Source organism: Protomyctophum parallelum, assembly GCF_964188405.1.
Source record: "Protomyctophum parallelum genome assembly, chromosome: 1".
In the NCBI taxonomy this organism is placed as follows: Eukaryota; Metazoa; Chordata; class Actinopteri; order Myctophiformes; family Myctophidae; genus Protomyctophum; species Protomyctophum parallelum.
In genome coordinates, this window is record NC_139697.1 from 55537198 (window position 1) to 55549047 (window position 11850).

At 43.9% G+C, this 11850-nt stretch overlaps 1 protein-coding gene across 1 annotated transcript; it reads left to right on the top strand.

Moving 5' to 3' along the window:
- The first annotated feature begins 2574 nt into the window (after positions 1-2574).
- LOC310859066 (cilia- and flagella-associated protein 298-like) lies at positions 2575-11612 on the top strand. The gene is made up of 8 exons (XM_083765435.1): positions 2575-2661; positions 3041-3214; positions 3681-3848; positions 9231-9298; positions 9419-9577; positions 10968-11099; positions 11242-11337; positions 11493-11612. Exons 2-8 carry the CDS (start codon positions 3076-3078, stop codon positions 11601-11603), a joined length of 873 nt encoding a protein of 290 aa, XP_083621561.1. The 5' UTR covers positions 2575-2661; positions 3041-3075; the 3' UTR covers positions 11604-11612.
- Positions 11613-11850: the final 238 nt, after the last annotated feature.

Sequence of the window (11850 nt, forward strand, 5' to 3'; positions counted from 1 at the left end):
GTCCTTTCAGTGGGCACACCCCACCTGTATACACAATAAAGCAATTCAATTCAGTTGAATTAAACTCAAAGAAGCTTTATTAGCACGAGAAAACATACATTTACATTGTCAAAGCAAGGGTCAAAATATAAAAACTGTTGAAAATGGAGAAAATATATACAGTTGGAGGGGGTACAAACAGTGTGTACACAGAGCTACACATTGCCACACCTATTGTTTCTTGTTCATGGGACCCCTGGGTGCCTGGCTTGGGAGAGAGGTATAAAGACACATGAAAACATGAGACTTGTTGGGATAGGATACCAGGCTGGGAGAGATGCTAGTCAGTTTTTCTTGTGCCAGTAGGTGCCCACGGGGCGAAGCATTCTCATGCTTCTATTACAGCCTCTGAAAGATGCGGTTCGTTTGTTGCTGTTTTTCTGCATAGATACTCTTTTACGGTTAAAAAATCTCCAAAAAGGCCCAAAAATGCCATATCTTGAGCGTCATAGATGCTTTGACAACCTTTGACCAACTTTTGATGAATTTGGACATACCAGGGTTCCTCCAACCAGGGTACCTCCACTTGTGACTGAGGTGGTGAAGGAGATCCATTCTCCTGGGCTTGTTGAGATGCTTGGCGTTCCAACTCATCTAGTTGTAGTATCTGTCGTATCTCTGCCTCGTACCAGTCGTCTGAATGTGTTGATGCTGGCCTCACCTTGCTGGATTCAGGTGTGATGATGCATCTAGCAAAAGTGTCCCTGATTCTTTCCTTCACTACTTTCCAGGTTTTCTTCTTCTTTTTAGGAGTTGCCTCTGAGGTGCTGAAGGTCCCTGCATCTTCAGCAGCATGAGGTCCATCCTGTGACTGAGGTGACGATGATAGAGGTGGAGCAGGTCCAATCTCCTGGACTAGTTGTGGTGGAGCAGGTTCATCCTCAGGCCCAGGTTCAAGCTGGGCCTGAGGTGGTGTGCTGATGAGGTTTGAATCATCTTCTGAAGTGAAGTTCCCTGCATCTCCAGCCCAGGGTTCATCCACCATTCTGGGCAGAGACTTGGGGCTTGTTGTTCTCTTCTTGAACACCCCATTCTTCTCTCCTTCCATTTTCAGGACCTTGTTGTTGTTCTTTGTTGTCGCCGTCATCTCGTTCATCTCTTCTTGCGTGAGGAGACTTTCAATCAGTTTGTCTTTTCCACCAGCACCCTCTTCCCAATGGTCTGTTTGAACTACTGCTGGCTTTCCCTCACTGGATTCAGGTGTGATGATGATGCTGATGGCGGTGGACGATGGATGCTCAGTAGCATGAACTAATGCTACAACCTGGATGGATGATTCAGTTGTGATGATGTTGGTGGCAGTGGATGGCTGCTCAGTATCAGATGGTGGTGGAGTGCAGATTTTGCTGAAGCCATCTTCAGCAAAAGGTTCATCCTGGGCTTGAGGTGATTGCATTGGAGCGCTGATGATGAGTGAAGAACCGCTTGTACTCTTTGATGCTCCAAATAAACTCTTCTCCTTCCTGCTGTTCACTTTGTAGTCACAGGACCCATGGGTGCCTGTGCTGATGTCCTCCACTCTGGAGAAACGCAGTAGCGTTACTGGATCGGGGCTGTTCTGCACTTTGAACAAACGTTTTTTCAGCCTTCTTAGGAATCCCCTTGTTTCTCCTGTAACCCCATCTTCACTGGCACCAGGAGAAGGATGATCTGTGCTGTTCTCCAACTTGTACGATTTTGATTTGATCAGCGATCTGTTCACTTGGTAGCCTGCTGTCGTTCTTCTGCCCTCCTCCACCTCACTGGACCCATGGGTGTCTGTGCTGATGATGTCCTCCACTCTGGAGAAACGCAGTAGCGTTACTGGATCGGGGCTGTTCTGCACTTTGAACAAACGTTTCTTCACCCATCTCAGGAACCCTGCTGTTTCTCCTGTCTCCCCTTCTTCAATGGAACCAGAAGGACAATCTGTGCTGTTCTCCAACTTGTGGGATTTTGATTCGATCATTCTGCTCACTTTGTAGTTTAAGTACAGTAGGTGCTATTGTAAAACTCTAACATGCAGCTGCTGATTTCACAATGAGTTATGGTATCCTGTCACTTGTCCTTTTAAGTGAATCAAAATCAACAAAAACGAAGTGGAAACCATGGTAACATCGAACTCCATCAACAAGACACGTCACGTTAAAACTGCATGGCAGTTTAACGTGACGTGTCTTGTTGACAAACCATGGCAACGCGGCGCCTCACAGCGAGGTCGGGGCTACGTCACGGTCAAGTTGAGACACGCCCACCCAGCTTCTACGACTACGTGCTAAAACCTTTTTTTTTTTACAGTCTATTTTGTGAACGGGGCTTTAGTGTGGAAACAGCCTGACTCTGGCCCAACTTAAATAACGCGCTGCGGCGCTACCATGGTTACAACGCGCAGCGCCTCCACCAATCAGAAACGATAGTGTTCCGACTAGGTTCGCTGCGCATGTGCGTTCACCACTTTCTCTTCGCCAGATGACTGTGGGTCTGTGGGAACGAGGCTAGGAGTAGGAGGATGCTAATTTGACTTGAGGTTCTTCTTGTTGTTAGTTACTATCAATGATCAATCATGTGTTGGTAAGAGGAAGAACTGTGTGTTTTATATCACTGAAGTGGACCCAACCTATTAATTGCAGTTTTACGTGGCAGGTATGTTACTATTTTCAAGTAAATACAGAATAGTGTTGAGACGAACAGGCGTCAATAATGTAGAAACGATGTCAACAAACATACTGTACCAGTGTTATTGGTGTGGCGTTATTATACCTAAATTGGTAAGGTATTACATAATGTGACTTGTTGCTCTGTTATAATTATGTATTACCGGTATTAATATTATTGTTACAGTCACGGTATTCGAGTACTAGTTTCGGTGCAACAGCGATCAAAGTGAGCTGTTTCTGGAAGCGTCCATGCAGTGTTTGATGTTGCTATGGATACCACTGACCGAAGAGAAGCTTTACTCTAAAAAACAAACCGATTACAAACCGATTCTTATGTTTCCACCTTTATTAATCTCATATTTCAGGGAGTAAACACCAGGCTCCTTCTGTTGACTCCAAAATGGTGCAATTGCATCTGAAGCGAGGAGATGAAAGTCAGTTTCTGTTCAACACCACGGTGGAAGTCCTATTGGACACCCTCATCCAACAGATCTCAGCCATTTACAACGGGAGACTCAAAGTGGACAGGATATGTTCAGGTAAAAGCTGGTGAGATCATGCTGGGGAGCACTGCTGGGTTCATGTAATGTTTTTAGTCACCCCCCAAAAAACCTGACCTGACAGTGAAATACCAGACAACGCTGAGTCTGCCTAGTGCACTGTAAAATCAGACTGACTGACCCTTACAGTTCCATTTGGTTCCATATACACTCAGTCAAATTGATAAATGAACACGGTGGAGTTTACTGTTTAAATATACTGTTCTATTAATGTACATTTATATTCAATTCAACCTGTATTTGTATGGCAATTGCGGCCCACTTTCAAGATTTTCATGTGGGCCCTGTAGAAAAGAGAAAAGGTTGGGAGCCAGTCACTGCACTGTCGCTAAGGGTCTGTTCACACACCACACACTTGTTGTGAGGGTCCAAGTCACATCCTGTACATCACAGAATGTCATAGAAATCATCAACCGTTTGCGTCTTTTCATTGAAACTCTCTCAGAGATCCCAGAGCTGGCGGACCATGGCATCACACTCCCTCCCAACATGCAGGGCTTGACCGATGACCAGATTGTGGATCTGAGACTGAGAGACGAGTGGGAAGACAAGTGTGTCCCCAGTGGAGGGCCAGTGTTGAGGAAGGACGAGATGGGGCGGAGGAATGGACATGGTAAGGCAAATACATTTTCATATCAGGGATGCCCAAATTGACATTCTATTTTGAAATGGCTGAATACTTTTTGTAATAGCGACATGTAAAATAAACTTAAAGTCGCTGAGAGGCGATGGGATGGGCCATGTTGTCAGACGCGCTCCGCCGCAAACAAAAGGAATTCGCTGGATCCAAATGATGCATTTTAAGGGTTTTATTAAAGCAATGTAGGTAACTCATAATGGTGCTCAAACGTAAAGCAAAATGACCACAGCTACAAAGTAAATAAAGTAAATGAAATAAAGCGGTCAACAAAAGGTATGGCGTCCCACACACCCCCTCTCTCTCTGTGTCCACAGCAGGTGAACAGGTGATGTTAAAGGTAACCTTGGGTCCGCCCCTATGCCCGTCAATCATCCACATCAACACCAGTGACAGCCTACTCATTTCATTGACCAAATGTATAGTCAACATAACCAAACCAATTCATGGCTCTTACACGCCAGCCCCTAATTATTAGGTTATTACATAATAATTACATTCAAATACATAGGAGGCATGAAATCCCAAACTTTTTTCATATAAGTCCTTCTTCAGCCGAACGCAAAAAAAACGATTCATTGTTCATGAGGCCAGATGTTCCCGCGCAAATAGTCATTTTCCGGGTAAACACTCGAGTGTGTGTGTGTGTGTGTGTGTGTGTGTGTGTGTGTGTGTGAGAGAGACTGTAATCCACGGAATGATAATTGTAAACTTATTCAACCTGAATCCAACAGGCAATGGAAGTGTCCAGACATTAGTCCTCCTCTGCCTCTCGGATCAAGCAGATTTGGGACATTGGCAGATCCAGGCAGCTGTCCATTCTCCATTTCCATCAGTGGGCAAAGTAGGCAGATGTGGCTATCCTCCTTCACACCTTTGCCTTTGTGAGGCCTGTAGACGTCCTCTGCAATCCTCTTTATTAGGGTGAACTCCATAATTTCCACTTCCAGTTCCACCTTCTCAAACGCTTCCACTGACAGGAAACTTGAAACCGTTTCTTTCTTAAATGTCTCCATATCCCTTTTCATTGAACATCTCTCTTGGTTCACGTCAGACAGTTCAAGGTCCGTTTTCACTTCTTGTCTCCTCCTCTCAAAAGGAGACAAGAGCCAGATCACACAACTTAAGATCCAAGCTGCAGCCTTTATCATACGGGTCCAAGATTCCAAGTATGGGATCTCGTGAGTCAGTGCACCAACCTCCTCCTTGGTATGTATAGCTTTGACCACAACATCTTTCTTGACCTCAGCGTCATCTGATAATAGTTGATGAGTATCCTGTGGGATGGTGATGTCCCTTCTCCTGAATGGTAAGCCGATCTGATAATGGCCATTGACCCGTTCTGTGAATGAATGTTCTTGTTTCGACAGCGCAGGTTGTTCATCTGTGCTGCATTCATAGAAATCTGTCTTAAACAGATGCTGCCACCGTTCATCCAAGTTCACGACAGACACCATGTTTACAGATAACTCTGGCGGCTGACAATCATTTGCATCCTCCTTGCTGCCTCCTCTTAGCGGTCCAGTCACAGTCCAGCCCAGCATCGTCCTGGTGGCATAAGGACCATTATTTAGACTGCAAATAACTTGCAATGGTTCTAAAGCTGCGGGAACATTTGTTCCTATCAATAGCTCAATGTCAGCATTGATCTCAGGCAGCTGAACATGTTGTAAATGAGGCCATCTCAAGAGATCTTTCTGTTTTGGGATATTCCCCTTGTGGACAGGCATGCACATCTGTGTGTAAGCCTTAGGAAGGTTACAGAAGTGCCCCTCATTCAGACCAGCCACTTCCAGTCCGGACACCCTGTAGCTAGAAACAACTTTCTCTTCGCCCATTGTCCTTAACAGAATATTTGTCTTCCTCCCTGTGAGGTCAAGTTTGTGCATCAGAGCTTCGGTGCAGAACACTGCAGAGCTTCCCGGGTCCAAGAAAGCATAGGTGGTAACAGTCTTGCTCCCCTTCTTGGACCTAACGTGTACTGGAACAATAGGCAGTTTACAGTCGTCACCAGCCCCAGTAACGCCACTCGATACCACTGTGCCGTCCACTGATATTCCTGACTTCCGATCAGATTGGTCAGACCCTTTGTCCCATTCTTTCCGAGTGATATGAAGTACAGTAGGATGATTACGACCACAAGTTTGACAGGTCATCTTCTTTCTACAAAATTGGTTTACATGTCCAATACACAGACACCCAAAACAGACACCATTTTCTCTCAAGAAGCCTATCTTCTCTTGGTGAAGTCTTTTTCCCAACTGGGGGCACAAATCTAACACATGATCTTCTCCACAGCAAAGACATGTCTTCATTATTTGTTCCATCTCTGCAACTTCAAGCTGAGTCATGGGTTTTACAGGGGTCACGTTAGTGGCATAGCTGTTTCCTCTCATTCCATGATGAGGTTGTGAAGTGCATTTGCTCACACCTTTAGTTGTTGCTGGTGATGGAGCATCCTGTATGTTTCCAAATACTGGATCCGACAGTATTCTCACTTGTTTCCCAATAAAATCAGTAATGTCCATAAATGTAGCTCTACATCTGTGTCTTTCCTGCAGATCACATGCCGCACTTCTCCACGTGTCCCGGTATTTGTATGGTAACTTTCTAATGATGGTCAGCATATTTGCAGGCATGTCCAGCTCATGTATATATTGCACCTCTTCCATGGCGTTACAGCAGCCTTTAAGAAACAGGCTGTACTCTTGAAGAGCTTTTACATCTTCAATTTTAATGGAGGGCCATGAAAGAGCTTTGTCCATGTATGCAGATGCAATTTTCTGCTCGTCTCCAAACTCCTCCTTCAATAGAGCCTTGGCTTTAACATACCCCCTCACTGGGTCTAAGTGCTGGCAGCTCCTGACCAGTTCCCTGGGAAGACCCGTTGTATGCTGCTCCAGGTAATAAAGACGATCACTGTTATTTTGAGTATTATTCTCAATACCGTTCTCAAAAGCCTTCACAAAAGTATGATACTTTAATGGATCCCCATCAAAGATCGGCACCTCTCTCTTTGGCAAAGATGAGAGGCATTGTTGCTGTATCAACAGTGTGGTTATTTCATTCTGCTTTCTCATAATGCCAAGCATCTCATTTTGACCGGTATTTGCATTTTCATTTCCAGAATTAACATTTGCATGTTGCATTGGTGCATTTCCATGGGGGATTTGTTGAACTGGGTGTGGCATAGGTTCCTGGACCTGGTGCATAACTGACAGTGGCTGTGATTGTGAATGAATGGATTGAGTGTTATTTTTGTCTTTAGGCCTTGTTCCTGTGTCCACATGATTGTGTGACATTTTTGGTGTGAATGGGTTTGCATTTCTCTGTGTTTTTTCCAAATATGAACTCATTCCATCCACATGTTTTATGTTTGAGGACCTCCCACTTATGACAGTTTGAGATTGTAGCACATTTAATTTTGCCATTTGTGCTGCAATGTCTTCGTCCATTTGCAGTTGCTCCTTTCTCTTGCGCAACCTTTCCTCCTCAGCTTCAAGTTCATGTTTATCTTTTAAAAGTTTGTGTTTGACCTGCAATGCTGCCAAGTCAGCTTGAACAATCAGACATTCGGAAGAAACTCTAGAAGTGGTAGATTTCCCTCCTATATCAGAGTTTTGCATTATGGATTTCCTTCCCACATTTGACGCACTGTCATTTGGATGCACATAATCTTGTAAGTCATGTGACATTATTGATGCGGATTGCATTATTGAATGAGTTTCATCCATTAGGCCTACTGGGGGAGTGGCCACATTTTCAGACTGTAAACCCGTTTCATTAACAAATGGAGTTTGCACACCAGTGTTAGCATTTCCCATTTCCTCTGTTTCATTCAACCAAGTTTCCACATCACCTTTAAATGTATTGCTGTATTTTGTAATATTGAAAACCCACTCGTTTTGTCTTTCCCGTTCCTCCTCGTCGGGCAACAAAGGCAATAATGTATTGTGAGACATTGTGGCATTTGCGTAATGTTCATCCAAAGTGACCAACATAGATTTCACTGTCAAAGCATTTGCCCTTTTCTCCATGAAGGTTTTTATTTGTGGTATTAGTGCTTTCATTTTATTGACAGAAAGGTGGCGCTCCCGTTCAAGCTTGTCAATTTTATTCAGCGCGGCCTTGGCCGTGAGCACAATTTCTCGTTTTCCACTTTCCATTTCTGACTGAGAACTGGTAACTTCGCCAGTATTTATTTGACTCATTTTCCTCTTAATTTCCAAGTTATTCGTGCAATTTAACACATCCACATTGCACACATTGAAAGGGAACTTATCCACAGAACATCATCCATCAGTATTCGGCAATATTCGCACACCAACAGCACAGCAGTTTGACAGCCAAGCGGATTGAAATAGACGACGGCGGATTCCTTTGACAGCTACGAGAGGATTAATCAAACTTTATTCATGCGTCAACTCATCCCGTGTCGTGATCAGGTAGGTTACTCGTCCCCAATGGACTTGTGCAGACTGCGTTCCTTCCTTAATACAGTTTACAAGCGTAGGCTACTACCTGACTTTCGTTGACTTTGACCGTGACTCACGGACACGGAATGTTTGTTGTCAGCAGCCATGCAGAACCGTGATCCTCCGTCCTTGTCTCCGACCGTCTTTCTTCAATTCTTGTTCATTTGATTCGAACTTCTGCTGTTTGATGCCGCCGTTGACAATGAGCCACTTTTGTTGACAATGTAATAGCGACATGTAAAATAAACTTAAAGTCGCTGAGAGGCGATGGGATGGGCCATGTTGTCAGACGCGCTCCGCCGCAAACAAAAGGAATTCGCTGGATCCAAATGATGCATTTTAAGGGTTTTATTAAAGCAATGTAGGTAACTCATAATGGTGCTCAAACGTAAAGCAAAATGACCACAGCTACAAAGTAAATAAAGTAAATGAAATAAAGCGGTCAACAAAAGGTATGGCGTCCCACACACCCCCTCTCTCTCTGTGTCCACAGCAGGTGAACAGGTGATGTTAAAGGTAACCTTGGGTCCGCCCCTATGCCCGTCAATCATCCACATCAACACCAGTGACAGCCTACTCATTTCATTGACCAAATGTATAGTCAACATAACCAAACCAATTCATGGCTCTTACACTTTTTAAAACAGTGAAAATTGTTAACGTACAAGCTCACAATGCATAGTGATGTAACGTGTTGTGAGCTTTATAATTATTTCTGCGGGGACTGTAATTATTCTGAAATAGTGTTGCATAATGCATACAATATCATATTGCATGTTTTTGGTTATTGAAAGAGGGAATGTGATTTTGAAGAGTGTCAGACAGTACATGCTATCCATATGAGCGTCTCACAATAAAAACATGTCCGCCTACTTTCTAACAGCTCCAAACGAGAAGATGAAAGAGGTACTGTTGAAGACAATGGAAGAGTCAAGGGCACTGATCTCAAAAGTAAGTTTTGTGTTTATTGTGGAAGTAGCAGTTGCCCCCAGTTATATATTCAGTGTTTTATAACATAAAACACACACTCACAGCTCCAGAGCTTTCATATTGCTTTATTTTGTTCTTCAGAAACAAGTGCAGGCCAATGTGTGCAGCACCATGGAGGTGGTGAAGGAAGCCTTAGACCTGCTGAGGGGTGCAGTCATGATTGTTTACCCCATGGGTCTGCCTCCCCACGACCCAATCAGGATGGAGTTTGAGAACCAGGAAGACCTTTCAGGGACTCAGGTAAATGGCTCAACAATGTTTCATCAATGTTTTCTCATGGGGATCAAATAGGTCTAATTATGTATTAGCTCCAGGAAAGGCATTATGAATGTAGCTTTACTAAAACAATATTGTGGTCTGATCCATTTTATTCAGCAGGGATTGTTCCTGTGTGTGTTCCAGTCAGGAACAGTTGTTGCTGGGTTCAACCTAGCCTGGCTAATAAGCCAGACTAATATCACACAACACTGTCGCGGGATGCAATTTTTTTTGCCAACGGCTGATTCGGTCTGGTTTATTAGCCAGGCTAGGTTCAACCCACTGCATGGGAAAACACTGCATAGCATTGCAGGAATCACAAATTATATGGGATATTTAGTGGGTAACATGTAAAATCAGTGTTAATTTAAAAGAAAATACAGCTTGACACCTCAAAAACAAATATAGCTGATCTATCAAGCTCACAAAATCTCACAATGTTTATTCCTGAAATAAATGTGAATATTCTTAGTTTTCTTTTGGTAGAAAAATAAAAATGTTTTTATCATTGTGTGACCTATAAAAATGTGAAATTCAAGTGAAATTAGTAATCATAAAAAAACTGACAATTTTAACCATCACTGTTGTCCCTCCAGGAATTTGCACTTCTGTGACTGCATAATGGATTTTGTGGGGAGGGAGGGAAATCCATTTTATTCTAGCTTTTAGTCTAGTTCTCTCTGCCAGTCATTCAGTATTTTAGCTGTGACGTGAGCGCCCCCTCCTGAGATACTTCCGGGTCCTACTTTTGTGTCGCTTTTGTGTCCCCATGGAGTTATACTGTGACGCTCCGTCGGACTAAATCTGAGACGAAAACAACCACGAAAGTCTAATTTTACCGCTTTCCTCGCAACAACAGAGCTGCGCTGCTCTCCCAAATCTGACAGTGACAGGCCGTCTGTCCCACATGGAATACTATCGCCATTTTATTTTATTGTGTCAAATAAATCCTCATAATGCAAACTAGATTCAACATACTCAAGCCTGCACACATTCTAAATATACCCCAGAAATATTGTACCGATCAAATGGACTGTTGCCACCTTCAATAATAATGATAATAATAGTCTTTATTGTCTCCACATCATATATTTTTGTTGTCATGGACACTTGTACAAAACATTCATAATTCCACTCGAGTTGGAAGCATTAAGACCCATTTTAACCCTCAATGGCTTCCTTTCTGAAAAATAACGTCACTGTAAAAAGATTCACGCGTTTAGATATTCAATTTACAATGAGATGCGGACGGGAGCTGGTGCCACTTGGACCCGGACATAACGTAGCACTACAAAATGACGTCGGACTTAAATACTGAATTCTCTCTCAATCCATCAATCTCTACTCCTCCCATTATTGTCTCCTTCTCCAGGCTGCTCTGCAGGTGATCACAGAGGATGAGTGTCAGCTATGGTGGGCTGCCAAAGAGATGCAGAGAGGGAAAAAGCTACAAGACTACATTGGCAAAAATGAGAAGACCAAGATTGTTGTTAAAATCCAAAAGGTGAGGCCTCTTACAGCCTAAATGAATGTTAACTGCCTTTAGTCATAATACAGTTAATTTGTCTGATTGAGGTATTGTGTGATACATACTGTAGTCTGTAGTGTATATTGACATGTACCGTATGTGCGGCTGTTCCTTTCAGAGTGGCCAGGGGGCGCCTGCGAGAGAGCCTCTGATCACAGAAGAGCAGCAGAAACAAATGATGATGCACCAGTACAGGAGACAGGAGGATCTGAAGGTGAGGGCAGGGCAGGACCAAGCAACATGTTCACTGAAACATTACACCGGTTGAAATGCAATGTGGACTGCAGAGTACCGGTAGTCTTTTACAAATCCATACTCCTGGTTGTGGCCAATGTGGTTCTGAAAGTTGGTGACACTTATTTGTTCCAGAAACTTGAGGACGCCGACGATGACAGCCATCTGGATTCGCAGTGGTCGGACAGACAGGCTCTGAAAAGACAGTTCCAGGGTCTCAATAACATCAAATGGGGGCCTAGGTAGCGGATGAACCAGGCGCGTAGCATAAGGCAGTGCAGCCAGTGCGGTGCACCGGGGCCCAGCGACCCCTAGGGGCCCATGAAGGGGGAAGAAGAAGAGAAGAAAAAGAGTCAGGACGAGACGACGGTGAAAGGCAAGCCTGGTTTCAGGGGCTATCGGTCGCAGGAAGAGTAACACCAAGGATTAGCCAGCGATGTCACTGACTGACTGGTTTATAAACAGCTTCAAGTCCATAATACTTCCCTGTTGC